The sequence below is a fragment of the Siphateles boraxobius genome, unplaced genomic scaffold (assembly GCF_051911475.1).
Source record: "Siphateles boraxobius isolate OS27281-9 unplaced genomic scaffold, OSU_SipBor_1 13, whole genome shotgun sequence".
NCBI classification, from domain to species: Eukaryota; Metazoa; Chordata; class Actinopteri; order Cypriniformes; family Leuciscidae; genus Siphateles; species Siphateles boraxobius.
In genome coordinates, this window is record NW_027508733.1 from 14166948 (window position 1) to 14180342 (window position 13395).

General features: G+C 35.7%; 2 protein-coding genes across 3 annotated transcripts in view; one reads left to right on the plus strand and one right to left on the minus strand.

Annotated features, from left to right (window-relative positions):
- LOC143735448 (SLAM family member 5-like) overlaps positions 1 to 13395 on the plus strand; it is a 173356-nt gene that overhangs the window by 111187 nt on the left and 48774 nt on the right. The window lies entirely within an intron of this gene.
- LOC143735436 (uncharacterized) lies at positions 220 to 12955 on the minus strand. Of its 2 annotated transcripts, XM_077225595.1 has the most exons (4): positions 12694 to 12955; positions 11767 to 11943; positions 9002 to 10208; positions 220 to 1849 (listed from the first exon to the last, which is right to left on the minus strand). In XM_077225595.1, exons 2-4 carry the CDS (start codon positions 11819 to 11821, stop codon positions 1069 to 1071), a joined length of 2043 nt encoding a protein of 680 aa, XP_077081710.1. In that variant the 5' UTR covers positions 11822 to 11943; positions 12694 to 12955; the 3' UTR covers positions 220 to 1068. The 2 variants fall into 2 exon arrangements, with proteins under 2 accessions (XP_077081710.1, XP_077081709.1); XM_077225594.1 differs by lacking the exons at positions 220 to 1849; positions 11767 to 11943 and having other exon boundaries at positions 7122 to 10208; positions 12694 to 12886.

Genomic DNA, 13395 nt, shown 5'->3' on the forward strand with positions numbered 1-13395 from the left:
ATAATGACAAATATCTATAAAATGACATATCAAACAAAATTGTGTCGAAAAAGTCGAACTGCTATATTTTATTCTAGCTGGTCTTTTTCTGCTGATATGAAAATGAACTTTTACATGTAGGCCTATAAAAAATATGATATTATTTCCTTTATGAAAGACAGTAAATGAACTAAAAGTGATGCATATTGTAGGGGAAAGTTAAGACTCATAGACCAGGAGTCAAGGATCTCGATCAATAATTTTACTTTAAAAAAAGGTGTTTGCAACATCAATAGCACAGTATGTGGGCCATTTCTGCTTTACAGTCTCATTCAGAAATACTTGTAGTAAACCGCAGTGATTTATGAAAGAGTCTCAAGAGCACAGGACTCTAAATGGTAAACACATAGGTTCTTTTTACATCTGGTATTATCAATCCGATCACAAGTGGACGACGCTAAATACAGGTTTAAACAGAGTCTAAAATGTTTTGAGCTTGTCCACTTTCCACGACTTCCAAAGGTAGTCGAAAACACATTCGACCGGATTCCTTTCGTAGTGTAAACGCTCATGTGGTCGAATGTATTCGAACAGCCACAAAAGACTGCCTACTCTCCACCCACTGACTTAACGCATAAACATTAAGGAAAGTGCGCGAGCCAGACAGGATTTAAACTTTGTTCGCTTAAGATCCAAGTTTAGTTTAAAGACGAAAAATGTACCAAGCACAATGTTCTCTCACCATTCCTGATCTCTAACACACAATCACAATGTTCAGCCTGGTCATGCGGCTGTCAGAGCAAATGCAAGTTGCTGCTCTCCGTATATTTTTCCATCGTCTCCGTTCACGTTCATATGTAAATTGAGCAAGCTTATTTTGTCCATTAGATCGAAATTCTGAAAAGCCTTTTTTGCTGCGGTGCCTGGTTTGTTAGGTGCCTTGCTCAAGGCAACCTCAGTTGTTGGTAATGAGAGTGGAAGAGAGCGCTGTTCATTCACTCCCCCACCTACATTTCCTGCCAGTACTGAGACTCGAACTGTGACCTTCGGGTTACAAGTCCGACTCTAACCATTAGGCCACAACTTCCCCTAAATGAAACTCGGAGGGCAGTGATACGGTTTCTCTCCGGTGTGGATCCTCTCATGGTTTTTCAGATGTTCTGATCGACTGAATCTCTTGCCACAGTGTGAACATTTGTAAGGTCTTTCTCCAGTGTGAATTCTCTGATGCAGTTTCAGTTCACCATCTCTAACAAAAGTCTTTCCACAATCAATGCACACATGATTCTTGACACCGTTGTGTCTTTTCTGGTGTAATTTTAATGTACCCAAGTGACCAAAACTCTTTCCACACAAAGAACACACGTAAGGCTTCTCCTTTGTGTGAACTTTCATGTGGTCCTTCAGCGCATCTGCCCTAAGAAATGTTTTGCCGCACTGATCACAGTAAAACGGTCTTTCTCCAGAATGAGAACGCAGATGCGATTTTAAACTGCATACCTTTCTGAAACTCTTTCCACACTGATCACATGTGTGCGGCTTCTCTCCAGTGTGGGTCCTCATGTGTTCCTTAAGGGATCCTTTTTTTGCAAACCCCTTCCCACACTGATCACATGTGTGTGGTTTCTCTCCAGTATGGATTTTCATGTGATCCTGAAGGCCTGCTTTTTGTAAAAAACTCGTCCCACACTGATTACATATGTGTGGCTTCTCTCCACTGTGGATTCTCATGTGAAGTTTAAGACTCTGTATGTATGTGAAACTCTTCTCACACTGACCGCATGCATGCTTCTCTCCAGTGTGGATCCTCATGTGAACCTGAAGGTTTCCTTTTTCTGTGTAACTCTTCCCGCACTGATCACATGTGTGCCTCTCTCCAGTGTGGATTCTCATGTGTCTCGTCAGGCTTCCTTGTTCTGTGTAACTCTTCCCACACTGAGGGCAGGTGAAAGATTTTTTGTCTCTTCTTTTCAGTAAATTAAAGTGACTCAAAAAAGGATCATCAGTTTTGACATCATGATGTTTCTCCTCCGCTTCACTCTCCTCGTTCTCTTTCATCAGTTCTAAAATAAAAGAAAGGTTCAATTTTCAGTAAATCATAAAAATGTGTGATATTAAAAAGTGAACCCTGATGTAATAGCATAAAGAAGTCAACTGCTATAAATTGATTATTTTGATGCATTTATTTAAGAAATAGGCTATTGATTGCCTTTGCCAATACTTTTTCCATATATTTAAGCTTTTTTCTTAATCTGATAACATATCCATTTCCAAATGGCTTGTCCTATGTAGGGTCACAGCGATCTGATGACTATTAGATTTGCATGCCCCGCCTCAGGAGACCCAGCAGACAGATTACAGTAAATGCAGTGAAACAAGATAAAGTTAGAAGAACCGGAGAGTCGCGTCTGGTCTTTTCCAGCTCCTCTGCTGATGTGAGGAAGCATGCGCAGTACGCTATTCGGTTTGCAACTCCACAGAATGACAGAATAAGAGTCTAGGGCTGCAACTAACGATTCTTAGATTAATAGATTGATCTCTTGATTATTTTTTGATTATTCAATAAATCTGATGAAACACACACCGGTACTCGTTCAATGAAGTCAGTGAAGTTTAACAAGACACTTGTCTCAGAATATGCAAAATGGAAATTCTCGCGTGACATTCTAACATTTACACGTAAGGAAATAACCATAAAATGAAAGTTATGCGCTAAGTAAAACACATGCCAGAGGCAATTAAACAGCACACACATCTGACAAAGCAAGACTTTTGTCTTTTTTTTTTTTAACTTTTTTTGACTTTATGCTTTTGTCTGACACACTTACGTATAAAGGATTCTCATGTTTCGGATAACTTGGATCATATACTTGTACGCTGCAACTCAATCTGTGACCTCCTCTATTTTCTATAAGCGTTTGTTCTATAGAAATAGGTTGTTCACTACTGTAAAGTGGTGTGACTGGCTGATGGTTTCCGAGCACAGCGCACATACACGACTAATCAATAATCAAATTTGTTGTAGATTCTTTTCATCGTCGATGATAATCGATTTTATCGATTAATTGTTGCAGCCCTATAAGAGTCATTTTTTTCATGTTGTCCATGTAGTTCCATATACATTTGTTAATTTACACATCAGCAATGCATAAAGGAAATAAAGCAGCATAATCGGTGAACAAGACTCAGCAAACATTTTTAAAAATAATAATAATTGTGTACATACTTTGTGTGTGTCTCACATCAACGTCTCATGCCATGGGCAGGGAAACACACTGGATTGATTCACACCAAATTCACAGATTACAGTGTTCACAGTTGAACTGCACGATCAATCGTTAAATGATTGTGATCTCGATTCAAACACCCAAGCGATCTTATTCCTAAATGACAATGATTCGCCTGTGTCTGTTAAAGGGATAGTTCACCCAAAAATGAAAATTAAGTCATCATTTACTCCTCTTTTGAAAGTAACTTGGTGCTTCACATAATTGTATCGATTACATTGTTACTCCAGTAGGTGGCAACAAGTGACTGTTAAAAAATCTATTTGTCAACTGTCATTGAATAATTAGTTCAAGAGATTCATTCAAAAAAGGCTGATTCATCAAGTAATGAAACAAATCTTTAAGAGTGATTCATTGAATCTTTCACTCAAACTGATTTTTTAAAAACAATTCATTCAAATTAAATGCACATTTTTAATTGACTGCTGCAATTAAACGTTTGTCAGAACCTCTAGAAAATGTTATTTTGTTTAGTTGCTTGTTCAGGATCATGAGAGATTTGTGTTCTCGGATGGAAACAAAATTTTTTTTTGTGATTTTCAAGTTATCCAGAATCGTGCAGCTCTTCTTCACAGGCCAGGTAACTTACATTGCTTTAATTATTAAAAATCAGATTGTCTCAATTTCAAGGATTTTTACGTCACAGTACGATATTGTGAAGCAGTCAATTTCCATGCTTTTTTCTTGGTATAATACCACTTGTTGGAATTCTACTGGTCAGACAAAGTCAAAGCATTTAGTAGTGTAACATCTAGACGAAGTCTGAGCATTGAAACAGACGCAACTACAATTATTCAATAAACTCTGCTCTATTTATTGTCATCACTTCATCTTCTGCGTCTGCTCTTCTCTGGCTTTCTCAGTCAAACTCTCAGGCTTATAGAAGAATTATATCTTCTGGCATTCATTTAGAGTCCGTGTGAATCTAGATCTGATATTTTTGATCTGGAGATTCATCTGATCAAACATTTTGGCACAATCTTACAGACATAGACTTCCACCCATGATTCATTGTCACATTTCAACATATGATGGCAATGGTGCTGTAAAGCCAAAAGAGTTACATACGCCAAGTATGCATATGTGTTAGTGGGTACATACATTGTGCATTATTGACCTTCAAAACCCCAGGCACAGTTGCCTTTACACTCCTCATTCACCTATCATTCATGAGAACAGTACAGAACAAACATGGGTGAGATTCTTAGATACTTCTCAGGTGTTAACTACAGGCATTAACTGTAACATTTAATTCCAGAATAAATGGATTTAAGCAATTTAACCATTCAATTTATTTTTCCAATGCATCTCATATGGTATTTGCTACTTTAACTGTTTTTTTTTCACAGTTCTTATGACTGTTCTTCTAACAACCACTAAATCTGATGATCTGCTTCAAGTTGTATAATCTTAATGTTCTTCAGTATCATTAATGGATCATTAATCAAGAATAAAAACCAACCTCTTTGATTTTCAGTATCTTCATGTTTTATTCTGCAGGGTTCGGGATCATTCATGTTCTCTAAACTCTATTTCTTCACTTGTAAGATCATGAAAATATTCCACCATTTAATTGGCGAATTCCTGTGGAGAATAGGAGAAGCAGATCTGAAAAAAATAAACCAGTTATTGAGTTACACATTTTAAGCATTTGTTATGTTTAACTATCCATCTATCAAAATGTAAAATAACTGACATTGTTTTATATTTAACTTAATTTAGCTTTTCACTTGCCTGTATTTTTGTTCATTGGTTATTATTTATTTATTTTTATTTTATATGAAACATTTTTTCACAGCGTATAACAGAAGTAATGGAGTTAAGAGAGGTGTATCTTTAAGATCTCAAATGTGTTCACTTTGCCTGTCTGTTGCACCAATGAATTTACTTGTGACCATTTACAAGTGATCTAAAGACAATTTTCAAAAGATCTTGAGGTGAAAACGGGACTTGTTGTCATGAAAAGATAATCGAAAGAGATAATCGTTTTATCAATAACTTCACATAATACGTTACGAGTCGGTATTCTGAAAAAGACGGTAAACTCCACCGTATTATTTCTCACCCACAATCTGAGCATCAAAACGTTTTGGCTTCGTTTGTAGTAACTTCTTTAACATTTACACAGTGACTTGACTTTTAGATCATGACGAGTAACATTACATCAAGCATCAAAACAAGACAAACAGACACACAAAAATAGCACAGTACCTCAAATGATCAGCTACGCTAAATGTTTATAGTAGGCAGACGCCAGAAAAGGCACAAATAGCATAGCACAGAATTTGATGGGGGGAAAGACAGGAATGGGCGCTAAAATGTTGCTTATAAAAACTTGTCACGATTGTGTAAATAAACAAAGCGCTGTGAATTACTCACCTCGAAAGAGTGAGAGAACGCTGGTGGTGACGTCATCACTGCGAGACGATCTATACACTTTTCTGATGGTCTATTTTTTATGTTCCAATGCATCATGTACAAACAACATTGCAACAAAAAATATCGAATTAAATATCGAGGAACAGGTGCAAAAGTGCATTACAGAAAAGAAAAATAAATAATTTAATGAATTAATAAATTAATTAAAAGAAGAAAAAAAGGCGAAAAAAGAAAAGGGAGCTAGGGTATACTTTTCAAGCCATATTCTTCTATTGTCCCTGTACACTTAAATATGGTAATATTTGATATACATATCTGTGATCAAACCATCGATCAGGACCTAGTGATTTACCAGAATTGCTCTGTTTTAGCTCTAGTAAGGTTATGTCTAATTCATAAAGTTATTTACATACACTATACATTGATGGGATGTTATTTCTTATCATCTGAAAAAAGATTTAGAACTAATAGAGGAAAAATATGCAGAAGGACAATGTGATCAGAATGTTCTACTAGGTTTACTAATAAACTGTTAATCAAATTTCTTTCTTGTCACCTTTTTCCAAATTAACGAAGTATGTCTACATACGGTATATTTTTCATTGTTAAAATCCCGTTCAATAAAAATATATTCATTTAGGGTAGGATAGCTTTAAAGCCATTAAATTATGACTTTTGTTTCTTTCACCAATAAATCTTTATTCTGAATGTGGACATTATACTCATACACCAACTAAAATAATATATATATATATATATATATATATATATATATATATATATATATATATATATATTCCATAAGTGTAGGACCGCTGCAAACTAATGGCCACCTATATCAGCCTTGTGAGTAATGATTTTGTCTGGGCATTTGTTCATGTATACAGTGACACCAGCAGACTGATTTGAACCATGATTAAATACCATATTAACCTCCCAAAAGGCAGAATCTGCCAACAATGAATGTGTTTCTTGTAAAAAAATAAAAATACTGTTACTTTGGCTTTTGCAAAACAAAACAAAAAAATGGCTTTCTTTAAACAGCATCCTTTCAACCCCTTACAGTTCAAAGAAGAAAATGAGATGTCAGATTTTAACATGAACAATTAAACAGATAGAACAATAAATTGAACGCAAAATTAACAAGAATAAAGATTTGTCTGTTACAAACCAGCCTCTTCATTGACAATTCCAATTTTTTGGGGGGCAAACGTGTTCTGTTGAAAAGAGGTGTTATTAATCCCTCCTGGGATGGTGCCGCTCTTCTTTGGTTATATGGCACATAGTCTTAATTAAACCTTGACTAACTGGGACTCAGATCAGGAAGCAGACAGACTGGCTAAACCGACCGTCTGCCAGCTCTCACGTCACAGAAGTCAGATAAACCCATCACATAGAGACTCTTTCACCTAGATATCGTCATATAGAGACTGTTTCTGTTTCCAGAATTAGTCAATACAAAAACACTCAAACAACTTTAAGAGTAAAAATTTAATTGATGATCAACAAATAAAAAACAAATATAATACAGATGAACAAATGATAATTGCACTTTGAAACCAACATCAAAGATTGTGTTCTCAGGTCATCATAAAGCTGTTGTCAAATTAATGGCCAGAACACATTAAACGTTTTTTTTTTTCAGTATAAAACAGTGTCATGGAAGAAGCCCCTGAGTTAATGACTAATGATTTTTAATGATTTTATTTTTTTACCGATCTATGACTTGTTACTGATCTATAAGACATATTTTTAGTGTTTCTATTATAAATGTTTTATACAATATCAGGGCTCGCAAAGTTTCAAAATCGCTGGTAGCACTTAGGGCAGGCACTCTTCAGATTTTGGTAGCCCAAAATGAATTTTACTAGCCCAAATAAAAAGACACATTTTAAGGTAGAAAATTGGTTAGGAGTCAAAACACCAATCAAAAACTTTTTCAAAACACAAATATCAACTAGTGCGCAGCTCCGTTGTTTTAAAGTCTGACACGTGTCCATTTTCTGATGGAATAATTCACATATTGAAGTGTAGCAATAAAGAATAATAACAATACCAAACTTTTTTGAGGCAAGTAAATGGTGCTCTAAATATTTTATGGTGTTTATAGCTGAATATATGATGGTCAAGTCACCTTTATTTATGTGGCACTTTTTACCATTCAGATTTGTTTGATTCAAAGCAGCTTTACAGTGATAGTGTGTTAGCAGCACATGGATTCAAACATTCTGACACGCAAAGTAAAGCATTCATGCCGATGTGGAGCTTTAATTTTTATTGTGCATAGGCGTAATTTATGTACTGGAAGACATGTCATGATGGCCCCACCACTTTTTCTAAGGGTCGATATTATCCCCCACCACTTTGTGAAAGATTTCAAGTTAGTTCGTTATTAAATAAGAGATCTAGCGCTAAAATGTTTTGTTTTTGAAATCAAGCTGAGTGCTCGTTGCCGCGGCGATCAGTGTCATGAATACAGTGTTCTCTTGCGGCTCGCGCAGTCTTCACTTGGACGCGCGCTTCAATCTATCGCCGTTGCGGAGTGAAAGCACAATGTTTCGGTGAAATCACAAAACAAAATGCACACAAACGTGTCCCTGCTTGATATATACTGTAAACACGGATTAACATGTTCGGTTTTGATGAGAAAAAAAAATCTATTTGTGTGCAGATTAGAATCCAGAACCTCTGACACGCTTGGCAAGAGTTAACCACAAGACCATTAACGTTAAGGTAACTTACACAGGTATTGTCACTGATCTATGCATTTATTCACTTGAAAATTCCCGGCACTAACAATATTAGATCTCATTAAAAGTAGTTTGTGACGATCTGCGGCTGGAGTGCCCGCTGGAGTGGGGGGCACTCCGTCCTATAGTTTATTGGTTCCTTTGTTTTACCCTGGACTGATTATGGTTTATTTGTTGCACCTGTTTTAGATTTAGCGTCCCTGATTTAAGCCTGAGTTTTCCCTTGGTTCGGGGCTCAGTATTGTAAGTGTCTGACTGCATCAAGTGTTTGCCTAGTTCCTTAGTGTTTTCCAGTTTCACGGTTCCTGAACTCCTTGCCTGTATCTGGTCTTCCCGTTTGCCTTGAACCTGCATTGTATGTTTGCTGATCTGGACTGCGCACCTGGTTTTGACTACTGCCTGTTCTCTCGTACCTGTTTCGGGATCTTCCTCTCAATAAAGCCTGCATTTGGATCACCACTGTCTGTTTCCACCGAGCAGTTCATGACATAGTTAAACCCAATGTAGTGTTACTATTGAAATTGATTTCTAGACATAATGTTATTTCTTTCTAAATTTGTTATTGTACAAATATCTGATTTTGCATTGTATTAGCAACAGTGATACGGCTTCTCTCTAGTGTGGATCCTCTCATGTCTTTTCAGATGTCCTGACCATTTGAATTTCTTGTCACAGTGAGAACACTTGTAAGGTTTTTCTCCAGTGTGGATCCTCTCGTGTTTTTTCAGATTTTCAGACCATTTGAATCTCTTGTCACAGAGAGAACACTTGTATGGCTTCTCTCCAGTGTGAATCCTCTCGTGTGCCTTCAGGTTTCCTGACTGAATGAAAGTTTCGTCACAGTGTGAACACTTGTAAGATTTTTCTTTAGCGTGGATTCTCTCATGTTTTTTAATTGATTCTGACCAACTGGATTTCTTGTCACAGTATGAACACTTGTAAGGTTTTTCTCCAGTGTGGATCCTCTCATGTGCTTTCAGATGTCCTGACTGACTGAAACTCTTGTCACAGTGTGAACACTTGTAAGGTTTTTCTCCAGTGTGAATCCTCTCGTGTAATTTCAGATATTCTGACTGACTGAATCTCTTGTCACAGTGTGAACACTTGTAAGGTTTTTCTCCAGTGTGGATCCTCTGATGCTTTTTCACTTCAGCATCTGTAATAAAGGTCTTCCCACAATCAAAGCACATGTGATTCTTCACACCACTGTGTCTTTCTTGGTGTAATTTTAAAGCACCCAGCAATCTAAATCTATTTCCACACAAAGAACACACGTGAGGCTTTTCCTTTGAATGAACGTTCAGGTGGCTCTTCAGGGATGATGCTGAAAAATATGATTTACCACACTGATCACAGCTATATGGCCTTTCTCCAGAATGAGAAAGCAGATGTAATTTAAAATTGCTTACATGTGCAAAACTCTTCCCGCACTGATCACATGTGTACGGCTTCTCTCCAGTGTGGATTCTCATGTGTAAATTAAGGCCTCTTTTTTTTAAGAAAGTTTTCCCACACTGGTCACATGTGTGCAGATTATCTTCATTGTGGGTTTTCATGTGTTCATTAAGGCCTCTTTTTTGTGTGAAACTCTTCCCACACTGATCACATGCGTGTCGCTTCTCTCCAGTGTGGATTATCATGTGTCTCTTCAGGATTACATTTTCTGTGAAACTCTTCCCACACTGAGGGCAGGTGAAAGACTTTCTCAATAAACTACTTTCAGTCTGTGAGCGACTTGAAGATTTTTCACCAGTTTTGACATGTTTCTCCTTTGCTTCTCTAAGTTCTTCACTCTCCTTGTCTTCCATCAGATCTAAAATGAAAGAACGTTTTTTTTCAGTAAATCATAAAAAACTGAAGAAATGAGAAGGGAAAGAACATAAATTTAACCCTGCTTTTTTATCAGAAAGAAACCAATAATTACCTTTTCCAACAGAATAAACCTGATATTTTTAAGTTTCCTTTCTTAATCTGATATCCATCTATTCCCAAATCACTTGTCCTTTGTAGGGTCACAGTGATCCTGGAGACTATCAGGATCTCCAGCCATAGGCAGGGAAACACCCTGGATTGATTCACAGTTACTGATTACAGTGTTCACACATAGGTTAACCTGCTTTGATTTAATTACTGAATGGCATTAGAGGCATTAGACATTAGAGGTGAACACTAATTAAGTTATGTATGTACCGTTTTGTTTGTTACTTTCCAAATGTATAATTATGCTAGTAAATAAGGGTAGGTGATTTACCAGTAGAGATTTGACAACCACTATAAATTTGTAAATTAAATTTATAAATCATGGTTATACTCCCATAACTAAGGGTGCACATAACTTTTTGGTATGATTCTCAAGGGAGCACCTGGAGATGATGATGCTCGGTACTCACACTTAATGCTGCACACTTATCCTACAAGCTGTCTAAATGTAAAATAACACTATGTGTTCACTGTAGAAATTAAATATAGATTAATCTTTGTTAAAGCTGGATTTTTCTATTTTATTAACATTAATGACACAGAAAACAGAATAAATATTTGGCTGCTGTCACTTTCTGAAAACATGTAAGTTGCATCACACACGATTTTGGAATGGAATGTATATTTGTATAAATTCATTTTATGACAGCCACCGTTTGAATGTTAATATTAAATTAAACTAGTAGAATCATAATTATGCAATTAAAAATGTATTACAACATTATTATAAAAACTTCCTTATGTAATTTATAAATTACGAATCAAATAAATTTTAACCTTTAATATTACAAGAATGTACCAACTGTGGTTGCCTGTAAAGTTTACTGAATAAGATGAGATATTTTTGTCTTTAAGGAAATTTGACATGCACGAGATCAGATCACAAGCTAATGAATCAAATCGAATCTTTATTTTTACTTGAAGCAAATGTTGTCTTTTCCCTATATTTGAGTGCACCAGAATGCTTTGTTTACATGTAAAAACACCAACATTTTCTCCAGTGGGACGATGCTCCCAGACTCCGTACAACTATTTACTTCATAAACATGTCACCTTTTTCAGCTCTTGTTGGGTTGCAGGTCTGTAATATGTTTCAAGGGTAAACATCACCATTCAAAATACTTCTCTCACATGTCAAAACTCAGCATCCCTAAAAATACTACTTACTGCAACTAACGTTAATTGTTAATTTTCCAGGACATCAACAAGATTTTCCAAGGCCATTTTACATTTTACATGTGTTTTCCAGGACTGGAAACATGGCGCATGAGAACCTTCACACTTCTAATGACTGTTCTAACAACAACCATTAAATCTGATTAACTGCTTCAAGTTTTATAACCTTAATGTTCTTCAGCATCATTAATGAAGAATCAAGAATAAACACCAACCTATTCGATTTTCAGTATCTTCATGTTTTATTCTGCAGGGTTCTGGATCATTCATTTTCTCTAAACTTTATTTCTTCACTTGTAAGATGAACATATTCCAGCATTTAGCTCTATTGGTGAATTCCTGTGGGAGGAGCTTCACTGAACGCTAGTTGCTGTATAATGGGAGAATCAGATCTGCAAAAATCAAAAATAAGTCAGTTATTAAATTACACATTAAGCATTTGTGTAACGTTTAACTATCCACTAACAATCTATCAAAATGTAAAAAAAAAAAAAAAAATTGTTTTATATTTGACAACTTCTCAACTACCCGTATTTTTATTCGCTGGTTATTATTTATTTGTTTGATGTTTTATATAAACATGTTTCCCACCCCATATACTATAGCAAAATTAATGAAGTTAAGAGAGGTTTATCTTTAAGATATCAAAAGAGTTTACTTTGCCTTAGTCCGTTACACCAATGCAACTACTTGAAGGGACAGATTAAAGTGATTAAAGACAATTTACGAGAGATCTAACAAATGAGGAGAAAACAGAAGCTGTTGACATTAAATAAAGAGATAAACAGTTATTATAAATAATCAGATAATAGGAGTCAGTATTCTGAAAAAGACGATAAAACTGAACTATTATTTCTCACAGCCTAAAACGAGAAAAACATGAATAATGCATCAAACGTACAAGAGTAACAATACTACTTCAAACATCAAAACAATCAAACACACAAACAAACAAATAAAAAATGAAAAACAAAAAAATCGCACAAAGAAACTTTCAAATTGCCAGTAGACAGACCCCAAGAAAAAAGCAAATAAAAAGGGCAGAATAAAATGAAAACATGACAGAAAGGGCAGCAAAAAACGTTGCTTACAAACGTGTTGTCATGATTGTGTTAATATACAAAGGGCTGTGAGTAGCTCACCTCAGAAGACTTCTTTGACTGAAAGAGAACGCGCCGGTGGTGACGTCATCACTCCGAGACGAAATTTACATGTTATGGAAGGCTGAAAAGACAAAATTTTCCTTAGCCGAATGGAAGACCATACAGAAAGCTATTTCTTTATACCTAACGTGTACAGACGATACGACGCGATGAAGCGTTATTGCGTTCAGACCATGTATATGGCCTGAACGCAGTAACGCATATACCTATGGTGCAGACGCGTAAACCAAGGATTTCCATTGTCAAAATAAAAGTCACATCCACTACCTTAAACCCAGGATTTCCGTTGTCAAAATAAAAGTCACATCCACTACCTTAAACCCAGGATTTCCGTTGTCAAAATAAAAGTCACATCCGCTAGTACCGCAAACTCTACACTTTTTATATTAAAGGTCTCATTTTGTACACCTTTCTGGAGTTTTATTTCAAGTTTTTATGTCCTTAAGATTTTTTTTAATTACAAAAAACATCTCAATATATTTTAAATGTTTTAGAATTGACTGTAGCAGAATTAATAGTACAATTATTTAATCAGTTCATCCAATGAACAGAAAGCATAATCAATTATCAATTCTAGGAAATAAGTTATCTTCCTGGCCAAGAAATTAAATTAAATACTAACAGGGTTATAGCATATGTATAGCTAGATCAAGATGTTTAAGTGACTTTGATATTTTTGTG

What these genes read in the sequence shown, in the direction of transcription:
- LOC143735436 (XM_077225595.1), bottom strand. Translation starts at nt 11,821, where the DNA reads ATGAATGATCCAGAACCCTGCAGAATAAAACATGAAGATACTGAAAAT. An exon ending in AGATACTGAAAATCGAATAG is followed by an intron (nt 10,209 to 11,766) that starts GTTGGTGTTTAT and finishes CTTTCATTTTAG; the next exon opens with ATCTGATGGAAGACAAGGAG. An exon ending in ATCCACACTAGAGAGAAGCC is followed by an intron (nt 1,850 to 9,001) that starts GTATCACTGTTG and finishes CACTGGAGAGAG; the next exon opens with GCACACATGTGATCAGTGCG.